Source organism: Pristis pectinata, chromosome 9, assembly GCF_009764475.1.
Source record: "Pristis pectinata isolate sPriPec2 chromosome 9, sPriPec2.1.pri, whole genome shotgun sequence".
Lineage (NCBI taxonomy): Eukaryota > Metazoa > Chordata > Chondrichthyes > Rhinopristiformes > Pristidae > Pristis > Pristis pectinata.
This window is the reverse complement of record NC_067413.1, coordinates 81,274,301-81,293,395: the sequence shown is the minus strand read 5'-3', so window position 1 is coordinate 81,293,395 and position 19,095 is coordinate 81,274,301. Positions and strand designations below refer to the sequence as shown.

At 39.8% G+C, this 19,095-nt stretch overlaps 1 protein-coding gene across 2 annotated transcripts; it reads right to left on the bottom strand.

Moving 5' to 3' along the window:
- Window positions 1–408: 408 nt before the first annotated feature.
- xkr9 (XK, Kell blood group complex subunit-related family, member 9) lies at window positions 409–15,379 on the bottom strand. Of its 2 annotated transcripts, XM_052023394.1 has the most exons (4): window positions 15,269–15,379; window positions 14,356–15,162; window positions 3,504–3,691; window positions 446–1,977 (listed from the first exon to the last, which is right to left on the bottom strand). In XM_052023394.1, the coding sequence occupies exons 2-4, from the start codon at window positions 14,661–14,663 to the stop codon at window positions 1,235–1,237; spliced, it is 1,239 nt and encodes a 412-aa protein (XP_051879354.1). In that variant the 5' UTR covers window positions 14,664–15,162; window positions 15,269–15,379; the 3' UTR covers window positions 446–1,234. The 2 variants fall into 2 exon arrangements, with proteins under 2 accessions (XP_051879355.1, XP_051879354.1); XM_052023395.1 differs by having other exon boundaries at window positions 409–1,977; window positions 14,356–15,348.
- Window positions 15,380–19,095: the final 3,716 nt, after the last annotated feature.

The following is a 19,095-nucleotide window of genomic DNA, read 5'->3' as shown; positions in this document are numbered from 1 at the left end:
AGGAAACCCAAGCACCCAGAGGAAACCCATGCAGACATGAGGAGAATGTACAAACTCCTTAGATAACAGCCAGAATTGAACCCAGGTCACTGGTGCTGTAATAGCATTATCACAACAAGGATACTTTCTCCTCTTGTTATCTACTAGGGGAGGTAGTTGAAAGGATGTGTTGCTATTTACTGATCATGTCCATTTCATCCTTCTATTTAGTTGTAAACAAATATAGTTTTAGCTTATAAATTCTAAATTGCTTTGGTTACATAATTAAAAGTGATACCAATTTTAATCCTAAAATCCATCTGATTTCTATTAATATTTAATTAAATGATTGGTGAGCAATTAATGCCAACTCAAAATTCCTAACACAGATTGCTTTCCAGCTGAATGGATTAAATGATAGAGAACTCAGAGCTTGCAAAGTACATTTTATTCATTTGCTAAATTTGCCCTCTCTTCATTTAGAATGTTATTTTCCAGTTCATTTTTAAATCTCAACTTTGGACAAAAGCTGTAATATTCAAGTTTTACTTTCTTACTGGAAAAAAAATCATCAGCACCACTGAAATTACATTGTGCAACAATACAAAAGTTATTGTATTGAGATAGTCAGAATTTTTCAAAGGACAGGTCTTCTATACTGATTCAGTAGTAGTTGCTGTGGAAAATTGTATCTTTACCATTTACCAAACACCTGTGCTTCATCTTTCTAAATAGACATTAAAAATATACATAACTTATAAAATCTGATGAATATTTAGGTTCTTCCATTCAAAAATTAAATAGCAATGCACCTGGGAATTTATAATCTGTTAAATAGATTGACACCATCCTTTGAATTACATTTACTTAGCATATTGCCACAACACAAAGCATTTCATTTCCCAGTTACCTTTTGCCATGCTTTGATTATGCAGACAAATGCTACACAAGATTCTTGAGGTGAGGTGAGCGACCAATTTGTTTTTTTTTAAATTGGTTGAGAGAGAAGGTACTTTAGTCCTTGCTGCCTAGAAAACTCCCAGTATTTCCTGAACCGTGCCACAGAATCTTTAACATATGCCTAAACTGACAGATGGAGCTTCATTTTAACATTTGCTAATTTCTAACTGTAGATTGTACTTACAATCTGTAAGGTATATAATCCAATGTGAAAGTGATCTTTTTAAACAGCAAATAATACCCTCCATCTGTAGAAGGAAGTCAAGTTAATTCCAGTAGTATTTTATTCATTTAATTAAAAGCTTAAACAATGTGTTATTCTACCACTTATAATTGCAGGTTTAGTAACTTCTGAATCTATCATAATACCATTTTTATTTATATCTTTCAGTATAACTGTTGGGTTTTCAGATGGGCATCCATCAACTTCATCATAAGAAGTGGGAAATTGTACTGCATTGTCACAATGATTAAAGTCTTTATCATTTGCCCTTTTTGGATGACAAAAACTGTAGTACAACACAAGACAAATTATCCCTAGAATTAGTGACAGCCCAATGGTTATACTGACAGGGAGACTGTAGCTTTTATCAACCATAAAACCTTTCAGAAACCAGCAGAAGACAAGTACTCCACCGGTTTCAATAATTCTAATTGTGTAATAGATAATCATAACTATTCTTGTATTCTTATCTTTTATATTGAAAAAGGTGAAAACTAAGATTATGGCAACCACTGCCTTATAAATAACTTCCTGGATCATGGATGTACAAAACTTGGTCTTCTGCACAAAGACATATATAATCATGATCAGCCATAAAACACACAAGTAGCCAATCATTGCAATGATATTTATCATAGCCAGAAGGGTTATGAGCAAAATTCTTGCATTAAGTGTCAACAACTTGTATAGAAAGTACATCAAATAAGGGAATCCACAGGTTAGCTTTCGTTGGTCAGGTAAAGATTTCTTTAGTGCTGCATAGTAGTCCAAAGTAGCCCATGAAATGCTCATGCATGACAAAATCACAGACACATCTGTAAAAGGAAAGGAAAATTGTGTGTAATATAATTCAGTATCCTTCAGAATTTCAACACTAACATTAATAAACAGCAATCTTGTGCATTCTAGATCTTCTCTATCATTGTATTCGCAAGATCATTCTGAGAAAATACAAAATGTTTCATATCATGTTATCTTCATCCACTGTGCTTTCATTCCAGTCCTCAAAAGAAGGATTTGCATGATCTAGTATTAATTTATTGCTGGGATAGCCCTGGTAAGTCAGTTAGAATCAAGGGGAAAATCATCCACCAGCTGAAGTTGAAAGGCTGTAGTTATTGAAGGTCAATCATCTTAACCTAGTACACAACTGCAGGAGTTCCTCAGGGTGGTTTCCTAGGCCCAATCATCAATGACTTTCCTCCCATAATAGGGTCAGAAGCATGGATGTTCCCTAATGATTACACAATGTACAATCTTATTTGCAACTCCTCAGTAAATGCCTGCATGCAGCGAGTTCTAGACAGCATTCAGGCAGAAGGTGAAAAGTGACCGGTTTAATTCACCAATACTAATGCCAAGCTACAACCATCTTCAACAAGAGTGCAACCACCTACCCTTGATGTTCAATGGTATCAGCATCACTGACACCCCACCTTTAATATTCTGGGGATGGAGTCTGATCAGAAACTCAACTAGACCAGACATACAAGTAATTTGCCACAAAAGCAGGTCAAAGGCTAGGTATCCCATGGGAAGTGTTTCACCTCCTAAGGCCACAAAGCTTTTCCAGCTTCTACAAGGCACAAGTCAGAATTATGATGAAAATGCTCTCCAGTTGCTTGGATGAGTGCAACTTCAACAACATTCAATATGTTTACGAGACAGCTTAACACCAGTTTCTCAAAGGCAACTCAAGATAGTACAATGCTGGCCTTGCCACCTACACCCATGTCCCATAAATGAATTATGGGAAAGTATGTCAATGCTCCATCTACCCAATGAGGACAAGTCACATGCCAAGTCTTGAAGTCTCAAGCACATACTAAAAGATTACTAACTCAATTCCAGGAGCTGGCAATGGAGAGTGAGTTGCCAACTCCAAGCTGCATTCATGTCTTACTAAGTGCCAGCAATAAAAACATAAGCAGAGAAGAACACAAAAACTGTACTTAATTATAAAGGGATAATGCACAATTGGAAACTTTAGACACTGATAAACATACTACAGGCACAAATAAAGACTATTGTTGCAACTCAACAATTATATAAATTATTGGTCCAGATTATTTTTCAATTTTAGATGATAAATGATGGGAGTTTGTAACTTGTTGAATAAAGTTCTGTTGGGAAATCTGTAAATTTCTGGGAAACACCGTCTCAACAACAGAAAAGCATGGCCAATTCTTTTGGTGTATCAAATGAGCACCATGAGACAGGACTGTAGAATATAGCACAGGGGCCAATTATGTTAAACCCAGGAAAATCTACCTTTAATCCATAAACCCAATTTTCAAGTAATGGTGCATAACAGCAATACATTTAATAAAGGCAAACTTACACTGAATATATTCTCTGTCATCAGACATCAGCAGAATGAAGACCTGAAGAACAAGTTGAGGCGCAGCTTCTAAAAATGCCTCAAACAATCGTAACATGCTCAAATCTGTAACCGAGTATATGGCAATCAAGTCAGTTCCTCCTTTCTTGAATGCTGCCTTGTATCCATAGTCTAGTGCCTTTACAAACCTTTAAAAATAAGGAGAAAAATATTTTTTTCTAAATATAACACGGCAAAGTCAAAAAAGTCAAAGTCGAGTTTATTGTCATAGGCAATGTATGCACAGGGGCAATGAAAAGCTTACTTGCAGCAGCATCACATGCACATAACATATAAGTAGCATTCACAAGAAAAACAAATTGTACACAATTTTTTTTTCTACAAGAAAGAACAGTTAGAATAAAGAGTCCAGTTTAGAGCGAAGTAATCAAAGCACTAATTGAAGTTATTAATTATCAATTTTTTGGCCAATGATCTTAAATTCTCCTACTGAGAGCAAATAAAGACTAATCGATATCATATAATGCATTTTATATTTAAGAATTTGAAATAAATAATTTTGAATCAGGGCCAAACAAAACTATGAATTTCTAGATGTTACTAAATAGGAAGGGAACCTGCATTCCGAAATCAAAGGATTAAATATAGGATTTGATAGATTAAAAAAGGGCTGTGCAAGGCAAGTTGATTTTTATAATGTGAATATTGCAGGGAATGGGAATAAACAAATGGAACAGAAGGTAAACAACAAGTTGATTTTTTCCCCCCTCTTGCCACCACAATGGGAGAAGGGCTAGCCCCATCTATGAATATTAACTGTTACATTCCTTTGTTCACAGAGAAAATATGGTAGGCAAGGACGTAATTTATGCTTCACTATTGGCCCATTATCTGCACACATGATCTTTGAAAATCTACTAACTAGCACTTACCCAGTTAACTGAAGAGCAACATGCACCATATTCACCATCTCTATCATCATCTCTTAATTACTCAAGCACCAGCTCAGATACCACCATTCGGGTGGTGCACCAAACCAAAGTCAGCAAAGAAGATCCAACAGTGAGAGAGGCCAGCCATACCTCATCAAGTGGTAGAGAAACCCAGTACTGTGTGGAGTCAGAGCACACCAATCATGGAGCATTGATTTCATGGGCATGACCAAGCCAGAGGATCACAATAATTAAAAATAGACCATACTTAACTTACACACATTTATAATTCCCTTGGAAAAACATTTTCTGTGAGAAAGCATTTCAAAGTCCATGAAGCTGACAATATGTACATTGAAATCTTCCTCAGCCTTTATCAGCCAATTGAACATCTCCAGCATTGGTTACGTGCAACTTTTGCCTTGGTTGAAGAAAATGTGAGTGCTAATGAAACAACTTTTTAACCATCTGCATTTGCATTCTGCAATTATAAGAGATGATGTTGCATTGAATCTAAGTCAACTGTCCTTCGAGACTAACAGAACTACCCATCTAATGCAAGTGATTGGTTGAGAACAAGAATGGTGTAATAGTTTCAAAAATGTCCACTTTGCACAAGTATCAATGCCCAGCTAATGAGACAGAAAGAGCATGAAGGGTCATGCAGTTGTACAGCATAGCCAACCTGTTGCTATACTTAGTCTCTTCACAAAGATGTACAAGGTTCTTGCAGATGTGGAAGTTGCAAGCACTATTTCAGGCTATGTCACTTCTCAGAAATCCTCAACGGGTAATCCTTTTCAATCATATTTCAGCCAAGAAGACAGTGACGGAAGAATCTGTGGACCTGGAGTTTCCTTCTTGTTGCTAAACCATCCCTTCCCAAGAGCACTACTCTATTTGGACAGTACAACTGATGTCTTAAGTTTCATGACAATTTCATTAGCTGCTGTCTTACACCCCTCCCTCCTTCATATACAGGAGTGAGTAAGTAGTACAATGACAAGACCTGTACACTACTAAATCACCATTAGAACTGTGGCTACATTAGGAATATTAGGACCTCGTGAGAAGCCTGGCAACACCATTCAAAGAAAATTTACTCAATATTTAACTTTCACTGGTTGCAGTCTGTGGGAGATACAACAAGATACCAATTTTGAAATTATATTGTTTGAGCTACTATTGAAATATTGTGTGCCAATCTAGGAACTCTATTAGTACAGAATAAAAAAAATTATAAAGTATGGTGAGATTAACTAGAAAAATATAGGAAATAAGATTTAATGAAACTTCTAAGTTATGAGTTTTTTTAAAAAACTCAGTCACCAGGGTTAAAAGGGAATGTAACTGGATTAGTAAACTTTTGAAAAGCTTTTAGTTGGTGAATAGAGAAAGATTTTGTGGTTTACCATACCTATATTAAGGGCACATAGGCACAGAAGACTATTACAAGTAGAACGTAGCAGTAAATAAAGAAGTTTTTTTAAAAAACCAGAAAGGGCTATTTCAGAATAGAATGCTTTATGACAAATAACAAATCAAATCAGAAAGTATGACATAATCTAAAGTGAATAAGATACACATTGAAGAGGAAAATAATAAAAAATGGAAGAGGGGAACTAGAAAATTTAGTTAAAAGCTGAATCTGACATCTCAAAGGCAATCAGACTGGTAGAACAATTGGCCACTGTTACCCCTACTGTGTTGGTGAGCAGTAGAATTTGGTGGGGTGGGGGGGGGGGGAGAAGGAGAGAAAGTTAATGAGAATGTGGTAGGAATATATTAAAAAAAAGAGATTAATGTAGGATTAGTGTAAATGGGTGGCTGATGGTCAGCACAAACATGGTGGGCTGAAGAACCTCTTTCCATGCTGCATCTCTAACTCCATGACACTATTAGAAGATAAAATTTAAATCGATATTTTAAAATACATCACAATGTGGTCTTGATCCAAGTCGCAATTTTATCTAGGAATTCTAGCACTTGCAAGGGTCTATCAAAGGGTTCAGGCACACCTGAGGCTGTAACAGAAACTTGAACTACTTATCCTGGAAAAGGAAAGGCTCCAAAGAAAACTCAATGTTTATTTTCTCAGATGACGACTTGGGTTTCTCAGTCTGCACAGAAGAAATGGTACACACATTCAGTTTGAGAAAGCAAGCCACAAAGATTTAGCAGCCCCTGCTGCAGTGAATTTGAATCTAGTGCTAGCTTTGGCACATAGCAACAGAAGAGAGAATGGGCAGGCTGATAAACTAATTATTTTGAAGAATTTTCAGCTGTTAACAGCAAATTAGAAAGTAAAAAGATTAGAATTCATTATAATCATGGTACAGGAAGTGAAATCAAAGAGTAGGACAAACTTAAGGTTGAAGTAAACTGAAGCAGCAGACAAACATCATAGGAAGCACAATAGCACAGCTCGTACAGTTGCTGTCACACAACACCAACAACCCAGGTTCAATCCTGACCTTGGGTGCTGCCTGCGTGGAATGTGCATGTTATCCCTGTGGGCACGTGGGTTTTGTTCAGATGCTCTGGTTTCCTGACATCCCTGTTAGGGATTCAGGAGTTGTGGAATTAAACGAATATAACAAGAACCAGTCTTCATTTCTTAATGTAAATTGCAAGCAGTAATCAGTTTGAAGTTAAAAGGGCAGCTTTATAAACAAATAGTACTGTCTACAAAGCACAAGGCTACTGGCCCACTGCAGGGCACCGGCTGCTCGAGAGATATTGTTTGCAAAGTGAAGTGACCATGAGATGTTCTCGCATGCATCAACCAACCATAAGACAACGGGGTTATGATAATTGGCCTACATCAAACCTGCAACACTGGCTAAGTTATTTTGCACCATTGTGACTAAGTTTTAGGAAGCTTGTAGACCAGACTGATTTTGTCTCTGAGAACATCAAACATGGTCACATGCACATTTCATCTATCAATAGTTGGGATATTCATATACTTAGAGAGTCAGCTCTCACAACATTAATTTTGGGTGTCTGGAGTTCTGTTCTGTCCTTTAATTCACATAGATGGCCTAAAAGCTTCTTTGTCCCAGCAAAGGTGTTTGAACATTCAGAGGTGTCTCCCATTGTAGGTATGTAACTCAATGGAAGCATTGTCAGATTCAAAATATTGAGGTAAACAGTGACTGTAACTATTGAAATTATATTGATATACACCTGCTCAGAATCAGATTTATTATCACTGACCTATGACATGAAATTTGTGCTGTACCTTTGTTCTTGAGTATAAAAACTTGATGTACTTTAAGTTTGGGAGACTCTACTGAGTGGGTCTCCGGGGGAATGCCTGCTTGTTGTGATGAATAAAGATAGTTTATATGAACCAACTTCAGTGTCTCTCCAGTGATTCAGTTCACAGTCAAAAATCCCAAAGACATGCAGGTTGGTAGGATAGTTGGCCACTGTAAACTGCCCCTAGTGTATAGGTGAGAATTTTGTAGTTGATGAGAATGTGGCAGGAACAAAAAGAAATGAATTGATTAGGATTAGTCTGTCTCTAAGATAAAATTTTAATCAATTTATTTTAAAATCATACAACTTTCAAATGTATTTCTCAGGCAATGACATTCTAAAATGTGTGTTTCAAATCAGTGAGCTTCACCAGAAGATAATCACACAGTATACCTTTAAAAACTCAGTTACATCTATTTATAAAGGCTTAACATTCACATTTCATTCCTCCCCCCCCCCCCCCACCCCAAGAGGGCCAGCTTGTAAAACTTTGGTTTATGTCAACTCCTTGATTTTGTGTTGTGCCTGCAGAGGAGAAAGGTTTCACCAGGAGCAACTTCAAACATACTTCTGTACATACTTACAGAAGGAACACGTTTCAAGCCGAGGAGAGCTGCCAGGTTATATTCAAAGGCAGTGAATGTTAGATTAAGATTGCCTGAGAAATCTGGTGATTCAGATGTCTCCTGCTACTCAAGAGGGAACTGGATAGACATGAATTATGGGAGATAAAACATGGTTCTGAAATTCTTGAATAGACAAGTTTTAGTCCCATATAGTCCTGTTTTAACCAAGTGACAACAGTGCAACTTACTCATTTTGTGTACTTTGAATTAACTTTTGACATGAGTCATGATAAAATCAGTTAATTGGTAATAAAATATAATATTTGCCATATGCAAATGGTACAAGGATATTTAACTAACCTATCTGTAATGAAATGAGATGTCATTCAAGTATTAAAACAATTGAATACTGCCATTCTCAAATGCACAATCACGTCTTATTTAGCAAACTTGTTACTCTTGCTCTAACGCAATCACTAACAATGCAAAGTATCTTTAACAATAGAGATAGTAAATGTTATTTTAAATTGATTTAGACAAGTGTAAAACTGGCTAATAATCAGATAGCAGAAATGTAGAAAAATTCCTACTGGCAGCATACCCATGTGGCAACAGAGTGAGAGACCCATGAGTAAGTATAAAGAGCAAAAGGTCAGAAAGAGCAGATGCAATGGGCCTGGGTGACTACAGATGAGGTTTCAAAACCAGGAATGTTTGAAGGTGTGATATCAAGGTTCAAAAGTGACATTGGCAGAAGGCAGGTACTGATTAATGAGTAACTGATGAGTACTTTCTGCTGTCTAATTTGCGCTTCATGAATTAAGCTGTAAAGGGAAGGAATGGCAGGACAGCTCAGCCCAGTGGAATGTACATCTAATGCCATGTGGAAAGTCATACACTGTGCAGGCAAAGAGGGAATGGGTGATCACTAAGTAGACTAGGAGCAGCAGGCAGTGTATCTGCAAGTCCACCTTGCTTACTAGCAGGTTTTCCCTTTTGGATACTGGCGGAGTTGATGGTACCACATGAGAGTGCAGCCAGAACCAGGAGTGTGGAATCATGTCACTCAGCAGGGAGGGAGGAAAGGTGAAAAAGTAGTGGTGAGGGAGGATTCGTTAGTTAGGGGGACAAGTAGGCATTTTTGTGGCCACAGATGAGACCAACAGCCTAGTGAGAATGAGAAAATGAAAAAAGGTACTAGAAAAGTTAATCCACCTGAGGGCCAATAAATATCCTGATTTACATCCCAGAGTTTTGAAAGGGGTGGCCATACTGAAAGTAGATACATTGGTTAGATGCCTCCTTGCTGTCAGGGCCAAGGATGTCACTGCAAAACATTCTGAAAGGAGAAGATGAATAAGAAATTGTGGTCTACATTGGAATCAATGGCATGGAGGGGGAACAAGTAGGAAAGTATGGGGAAGGGGGGTGGGGGGGGAGAAAAAGAGATGAAGAACTGGTAAGATTCAGAGCTAAGAAAAGAAACAGGAGTTCAAAAGGTAGAAACTCAGTTTCTACCAGTCCCACATTAAAAAAAAGGTACAGAAATAGAAGGATAGAACAAATGAATACAAGGCTGGAGAGATGATGCAAGAAGGGGAATTTAGAAACATTCTCTGGATAAATGGGATTATGCAAAGTGGATGGATTATACGTCAACAGGGCAAGGACTAATATTTTCACAAGGAGGTTGCTGGTGCTGTTGGGAAAGCTCTAAACTAACTTTATAGTGGTATCAGAACCTTAGAGAGAATCCAATAAGAAATAAAGCAACAAGTGAAAGTTACAAAAGTAGGAAAGAAAATAAAATAGGCAGTGGACACACTGGCAAGCAACAAATGAGATCAAAGTACAGAAAATATTAAAAGGATAAAATTAAAAGGTGGACAGGCAACAGCTGGCACTTAATACATGATTTTCAGAAAACAAAGCCTACAAGAAGTGACCTGGCCATAGCTGACAGGGGAAATTAAAGATATCATTAAATCAATGGAAGAAGCCTACGAAGTTTGCTGAAATAGTAGGAGGCCTGAAGATTAGGAGCATTTTAGAACTCAAAGAAGGACCAAGAAATTTATAAAGAAAGACAAGATAGACTAAAAGTTAACAGGCAAGCAATACAAATGCAGTAAGAGCTTTGACAGGTACATAAATATGAAAATACCAGTGAGGATAAATGTGGGAACAAAAATGGTAGAATTTGAGGAATGAGGGAAGCAAATATTTTGCATCTGTATTTAAGGAACAAAACAAAAAGAAACCTGCAAAAAACATGTTGGCAAACCAGGAATCTAGTGAGAATGAGAAACCGGGAAAAAAGCGAAAAAAGTAGAACTAGAGATTAATGCACCTTAAGGCCAATAAATGGCATGATATACATCCCAGAGTTTTGAAAGAAGTGTGTTACTAATAGATACATTTTTTTTAATCTTTCAAAATTTTATGGATTCTGCAATAATGCCTGAAGATTAAAAGGACCACGTCAGTCCAGTAACAGAGGGAGAGAGTAAAATCAGTGAACTATTGACCTATTAGCCTAACATCAGGAGGGCAAAAGCTGGAATCTGTACTGAAGGATATAACAACAGAATAAAACACCTTAAGTATAATGGGATTGAGAGAGTCAGTACTGATTTATGAAAGGGAAATCACATTTTACTAAACTACTAGGGTTCTTTGAGGGGATGACAAGTGTAGCGCTCCCTCAGACCTCTGTGAGCTCCTACACATCTACAAGGCCCAATTAGGATGTAGTGTATATAGATTTTCAGAAGGCTTATAATAAGGTCCCATAAAGGAGGTTGGTTAACAAGTCTGAAGCAGATGGAGTTTGAGGTAATATTGGCATTGATTAAGATTTGGTTAACAAACTGAAAGCATACAGTGAGAATAAGTAGGCCTGTCTCAAGTGTGCAGGGTGTGCAAAGTAGGGTATACAGAGATCAGTGCTTGGACTTAGATATTCACAATATATTCTCACAACACATATTCCCCTCCCCTCTCAACTTTCCAAAGGGACTTCTCCCTTCACAACTCTGGTCCGTACTGCCAAACCCACCAACCACTTCCATGCAACCACAGCAGATGCACTATGTCCTTTCCCTTCTTCCCTGCCCCCCATCCAGGGGGAAACAGCAATTTACTTGCATTTCCTCTAATCTAATGTACTGCATTCAGTGTTCACAATATGGTCTCTCCTACATTGGAGAAACCAAACACAAATCGGGTCATTACTATGTGGAACCCCTCTGTAGAGTCTGCAAGAGTGACACAAGCCATCTGGTTACCTGCCACTTTAATTCACCATCTCAGACCTTTCTGTCTGACCTGCACAGCTACAAGGCCCAGTATAAGCTTGAGGAACACTTCATTATTCATCTGATCATGTTACAACCTTCAGGACTCAATACTGAATTTAGGTAATACAATATTTTTCCCACTGGTACCAGAACTGGCCATTTCTGCCAGTCATCATTTTGGCCCAATTTTTCCTTTATTTCTACAGAGTCCTGATGCAAGGTTTTGACCTGAAATGTTAACAGTTCCTTTCCTCCCACAGATGCTGCTTGACCCACTAAGTTCCTCCAGCAGATTGTTGCTCTAGATTCCAGCATCTGCAGTCTCTTACTGCTATTATGCAATTGTTTCATTTGGCCTGCAGAGCATGTCCTACAATCTTACCACTAGCAACACATTACACAGAAAATGCAATTTAATTTGATCTTAATTCCTACTTGACTGCTATGTTTAATCATCTGATCTTGCCCAAAGATATTCCCTTTGTTCTACCCATCCATCCACCAGCTTCTCTGCTACCCAAACTAAATTTGTTTCTCCCCACCCCCCCCCCCCACCTTTCCCAGTTCTGATGAAGGTTCCTGGACCTGAAATGTTACCCATCTCCTTTTCCACAAACGTTGCCTGACCTGCTGAACATCTCCAGCATTTTCCACTTTTATTCCAGATATCCAGCATCTGCAGTGTCTTGATTTTCATTAAGAGGATAAACATGTCACAGAGAGTACAACAGTGAACCAACCAGGTTCCTCTGATGATGGGTTATTCATGTGAAGAGATGGAGTAGGCCAGAACTGTATTCTCTAGAATTTAAAAGAATGGTGATGTCATGGAAACTTAGTGTTCTACTCGTGTCCCTATCCTCCCAAGTCCCTGTCAAATTTCTGCTCATCCTGGATGTCAGACAAGCAGTATGACAAATTGCAGACAGTGGAGAGAGAAAAGGAGGTAAAGACAGTGGTGAGGTCAAACTGGATGCTGACAAATGTGTGGATGGAATTCATCATTGCATTTCTGGATGATGCACTGAGTGGCAAAGAGCAGCCAGGACAAATCCTTCAGGTACTTCCAACGAACATTATGGTAATGGGCATAAAAGTCACTGCAGGTGTTATAAACTGGACATACAACTCCAAAAGTGAATTATAATACAACTTGATTGGCAAATTGACATCAATACTTATTTGATAAAAACATGATGCTTAATACTGTCTAGTCAAGACAGCATGCTCTACACACAGTCTCTAAAATTCATTACTGAGTCCTACCCAGTCATTGCATTTGTACGTCTCTACACATTCACATCACAGATGCCTGTCTTGGAGTTCATTGACAGGACCCTCCTGTAAGCCGATCTGGCACCACCACCCCCACCAGAACTGACATTTTCTCACTCCTTACACAACTTCCCCAAACCACAGCCACATCACAATGTTAACACCCCCAGTGGCTAATGACAAACATGATATCATCACTCTGCTGATCATGACTTCCCCAATGCCCTGATCTGACCTTGAGGTGAAGGAAAGTCCTTTGTACATACTAATTATCCCAGAATCAGGTTTATTATCACTGACATATGTTCTGAAGTTTGTTGTTTTGCAGCAGCAGTACAGCACAAGACAAAAATTACTCCAAGTTACCAAAAATAAATAAAAGTGCCAAAGAGAAATAGCGAGGTAGGGTTCATGGACCATTCAGAAATCTGATGGCGGAGGGGAAGAAGCTGTTCCTGAAACATTGAGTGTGGGTCTTCAGGCTCCTGTACCTTCTCCCTGATGGTAGTAACGAGAAGAGGGCATGTCCCAGATGGTAAGGATGTGATGCTTTGGGCTTTGTGTACAATTGAATATAACAGCAGAGTGCCATGCATAAAATATGTTGGCCCATCATCCATGAGTGATTTAGCACAACTTTCTTGACACACTACAATTTCTAATCCTCAGCAATTTTGGTGGGCAGGTGCTGAATGGGGACACTAAATCCAAACTTTTGCAAGTACTATCAGGGCCAGACACTCCAAGATCACAGGTAACAGATTAAATGAATGTAAAGAGAAGAACCTTATCACAGATATAATGGTAACATCTACACTACCATCAACTCAGCCTGGCTAGCTGTGGTATCAAACGAGTTTCCACAAGTCAATCAATGGGGTGCTGTAGGGGTTTCTGCAAATTGTGATCAATGATAAAGTCAGCCATACCAAACAAGCCATGACACAAATAACCAATATCATTGTCATGATGTATTGTGAGAATCTCCTGAGCTGGACCCTTTCTCAGTCCTCTCCAAGTTTAAAACTAGGTGGTTTCCTGCTGGTGAGTGATTTCTGCTCTGGAAAAAGTAATGAGGCTTGTTGGACCAGGAAGCCTGAGGGCACATACCACCAGATTTAAGGATAGCTTCTACCCCACTATGATAAGACTATCGAATGGTTCCCTTATAGGATGAGATGGACTCTGTACTTCAATACACTCTGTACTAACAGAATGTAATCACACTGTGGAGTGAATTGACCTGTATGATCGGTATGCAAGACAAGTTTCTCACTGCACCTCGGTACAAGTGACAATAAACCAATACCAAAATTAGTAAATTACTAATAAAACCCGCCCAATTTCACAAGGCGTTCATCGCTGAGGTGAAATGTGCCTCCTTTCCATTTCCCGGCAATTCCAAATTTACCTCTTCTGCACATTCAGATACACGTTAAGATCATTCGCACCAGCTGGAGGAATAAATAACGGGTGGAAGCAAACCGGACAAACCTTTTTCCCTGGAGGTACTCACCGTAGCAGCACGCCCAACTGGAAAACATGCAGCACACAGAACCACGAACCGCCGCTGGCGCAGCCTCGGTTGTGGGGACTGAGACTTGGATTGTTCTCATCATCTTTGTACCAAGACCAGCTGAAACTCTGCAAGATCACAGCAGAAATCACAATCACAGACAGCACCAGAAGACACCACACAAGGTGCCCGTCGATGAGATACACTGCAGCAACCCAGAGGTCGGTCCCAATGTCCGTCAAGTACAACAGAAAACCAGCTAGGGTCAGCAAAAAGCTGCATTTGCCATAGTTTTGCTCGGTTGTCATGATCCACTGTTAATCCTTTTTACAGTCAATCCATACCTTCTCCTGGCGAAGAGGGTATGTTTCTCTTTCAGTTTTCTGTGACCTGGTTCTCAGAAGTGACGCTCCACATTATTTCAACGTTAACGTCAGTTTATTGTAAGGTGGGAACTAGAGTGACCGCCCAATAACGCAGGTTATTGTCAGAGTTTGGGGAGAGGGGAGTAAAGTCCGTATGTAAACTGTTGAGAAAGAGGCAGAGAGTTTCCGCATGAGGCTTCCGTGCGTTCACAGCCGAATACGGTCGGTTCACCCCAGGTTTCTTATCCACGTGCTTAGAAGTCTTCTGACATCCTTATGGTGAAGTTTTGCAACTTCCATTTTTCTTAGTAATGTAGACAAGCTGATGGTCAGTTCCCAAAAGCAGTGCTAACGTGGTCAGACAGCTTCCTACCTTAACAAGCGACCCGAGTGGTTAATTTCAGTTTCGGTGGCGGTAGGGCTGCTTCCTCTGCCTTGGAATCTGTCGAGTTTTTATGAAATGAATTAGTGAAAAATCATAAGAGTTATACAGAAATGGAAGCAGATCCTTCGGATCACCGAGGACGCGCTGACCACCAAACACCTACTATCACTAATTCCATTCTTTCTCGTCATCGCCCCACCCAAATTCTACCACTCATCTTCACACTAGTAGCAGCTTCAAGTGGCCAATTAAAATCTACTGACTAATTAGTAGTCATATTAGGAGTGACATAAATCAGGAAATTAGAGGCGCTTGTAAGAGGGGTAATGAAGTCATTTTGGGAGACTTTATAAGAATGTGAGATACATTAATAGAATGTGGGACACTTCTCAATCAATATGTTGAGCAACCAATCAGGTATTGGGTGGAAACCCACGCGGTCATAAGGAGAAGTGCAAATGTTAGCAGACTACACAGGAGGTCGGGATTGAACCTGCGTAGCGGGAGGTGCAAAACATTGTGCCGTCAAATACATCAGTCCTAGAACTGCCTGCAAAGTAGTCTGCCCTTCCCCCTCTTCCCCCCCCCCCCCAAAAAGGTCCCTGAAATTTAAGCAGAGGCTATCATTAACACTGTATGTAGTGGTATATGATACCACATGTATGAAGAGCTCAGGAACCTGTCTAAATAGATTCTCCAAAAATCATGGAAACATTTAGCCACGACAGGCAATGTCGAGAGCTTAACCCTGAGGAATTGGATGCATTGTCACAAGAAGTTCAGTGACCTCATAAATATCACCTTGAATGCATTTTCAAATGTGATGTGCACCAAATGCACTGTAGGTCTATCACTCACTCAACAATTGCATCTTACAGTCAGGACTCATTGCTGCAATGGTCCATTTTAGTCTCATGCACTTAGCTCTGAGAGAAATAGTTTCATGGGCACCAGCACAAAAAATTGGTTTGTAGATAGGGAGTTCATATGCTGGTCACCAGCCATGACATAAGAAAATACTTCTGTGTTGTGAAGGCCCAAACATTCAAGGTCCCACCCCAATATGACAGCCAGGAATGTGGGTGAACTCAGAGACAAAGAAGCAGTCAAAAAATCTGCAGACACTTAGAAGTTAATGATGCAGTCACCTGCCATTGTTGTCCTTGCCCTGCTCTGATGTTGGGGTGATGTCTGCAGCAGGTTGTAGATTCCAGTCCTTGCTGAAGATCAAACATTTCGTTGCTGTAATTCAGACTGGAAATGTCCTTCCTGAGCAATCTGCCGAGAGGCCTTTACTCCTCCTCCTGCCTCTCCTTCAAGAAGATTCCTCCTCTGCGTGCCCTCTGCTCAGTCTCTGCATCATGTGGATTCCAAGGTGAATGTGTACTAATGCACCCATATCTGGGAGCAATTGTTTTGTGCAAATGCACTAAAATCAAGGTAAAATTTTTCAGCAACCTCACACCCCTCCTGAAGGCTTCAGGAACTTCCCAGAACTGTAAAAAAACACCAAACACTTGTAGAATTGTGACAACAACCAGCAGAACTCAATCTGGAACTAACCTTGGAGATGGAGATGATCTCCCTAAATAAAACAGGTTGGGGTGGCAGTGGAGTTAATCCCATAATAATCATCGCACAGTCAGGAGCCATTAGCCTGATAAATCTGTACCAGCTCTATGTAAGACAATCTGCCTAGCTTCACTCCTCTTATCAATTTCCTTTCAGATACTTATCCAGCTTCCTTTTGAATACTACAGTTAACTTTACATCCACTAATACTCCAATGGTGCATTTCAGATCCCAACTAGTCACTGTGTAGAAAAGATTTTCGTTATGACTTTTTAGAGTGTGCACGTTCTGCACACTGATTAATGTTACAAACTACCCATGCTGCATACTGTGTACATTAGGTACACAAATGCTAATATTGTTTTGACTAAGACAGCTATCATGACTTGTATCATATATGTAGGCACATGCTTTGTTCACTTGCTACAAAATCAAATTTTATGTTCATTCTGCATGATCCACGCCTCTTTTGTAATTTCATTAATGTTCATTCATCCCACTTCACTCCCTCTCCTAAGCTTTGGGACATCCAGGTCTCCATCTTTGTCTGGCAATCATTCTCCCTTTTTCTCAATTCAACCTGCTGCTCTTATTCTCCCTGAACCCTCCTCTTCCAATCTATTTCTTCCTTCCACCACAACTCAAGTTGGCATTCTTTTCAATGTCATCAGTTCAAGCTGACAATCATTTCTTAGACCGTAAGACATAGGAGCAGAATTAGGCCATTCGGCCTGGGAGTCTGCTCCGCCATTCGATCATGACTGATTTATTTTTCCCTCTCAACCCCGTTCTCCTGCTTCTTCCATAGCCTTTGCCATCCTTACTAATCAAGAACCTATAAACCTTGCTTTAAATATACCCAATGACAGCCTCCACAACATCTGTAGAAATGAATTCCACAGATTCACCACCCTCTGGCTGAAGAAATTCCTCCTCATCTCTGTTCTAAAAGGATGTCCTTCCATTCTGAGGCTGTCCCCTCTGGTCCTCGACTCTCCCACCACTGGAAACATCCTCTCCACATCCACTCTATCCAGGCCTTTCAATATTCGGTAGGTTTCAATGAGATCCCCCCTCGTCCTTCTAAACTCCAGGATTACAGGTCCAGAGCCATCAAATGCTCCTCATGCATTAACCCTTTCATTCTTGGGATCATTTTTGTAAATCTCCTCTGAACCATCTCCAATTCCAGCACATCCTTCCTTATATATGGGGCCCAAAACTGCTCACAATACTCCAAATGTGATCTGACCTACGCCTTATAAAGCCTCAGCATTACATCCTTGGTTTTATATTCTAGTCCTCTTGAAATGAATGCTAACATTGCATTTGCCTTCCTTACTACTGACCCAACCTGCAAGTTAACCTTTAGGGAATCCTGCACTGGGACCCCCAAATCCCTTTGCATCTCCGATTTCTGAATTCGCTCCCCATTTAGAAAATAGCCTACGCCTTTATTCCTTCTACCAGGGTGCATGACCGTACACTTCTTACACCGTATTCCATCTGCCACTTCTTTGCCCATGCTCCCAACCTGTCCAATTTCTTCTGCAGAATCCCTGCTTCATCAACGCTGCCTGCCCCTCCACCTATCTTTGTATAATCAACAAATTTGGCCACAAAGCCATCAATTCCATCATCCAGATCATTAACGTATAATGTGAAAAATAGTAGACCCAACACCGACCTCTGCAGAACACCACTAGTCACTGGCAGCCAACCAGAAAAGGCCCCCTTTATTCCCACTTTTTGCCTTCTGCCAGTCAGCCAATCTTCTATCCATGCTAGTACCTTTCCTGTAATACCATGGGCTCCTATCTTGTTTAGCAGCCTCTTGTGTGGCACCATGTCAAAGGCCTTCTGAAAATCCAAATAAACAACATCCACTGACTCTCCCATGCCTATCCTACCTGTTACTTCATCAAAAGATTCCAACAGATTTATCAGGCAAGATTTCCCCTTAAGGAAATCATGCTGACTTCATCCTATTTTATCAGGTATTTCCAACTACCCCGAACCTCTTCCTTAATAATGGACTCTAATATCTTACCAACAACTGAAGTCAGGTTAAGTGACCAATAATTCCCTGTCTTTTGCCTCCCTCCCTTCTTAGTGACATCTGCCTCCACAATCTCTTCAACTACTCCTTTCAGAACCCTGGGGTGTAGTCCATCCAGTCCGGGTGACTTATCTACATTCAGACCTTTCAGCTTCCCAAGCACTTTCCCCTTGGTAATAGTGACTACACTCACTTCTGCTCCTGACTCTCTCGAATTTCTGGCACGTTGCTGCTGTTTTCCACAGTGAAGACTGACGCAAAATACTTAATCAGTTCGTCCTCCATTTCTTTGTTCCTCGTTACTATCTCTCCAGCAGCTTGTGACAATTCCTTCCCAACTACCACTCCATGAATCAAAG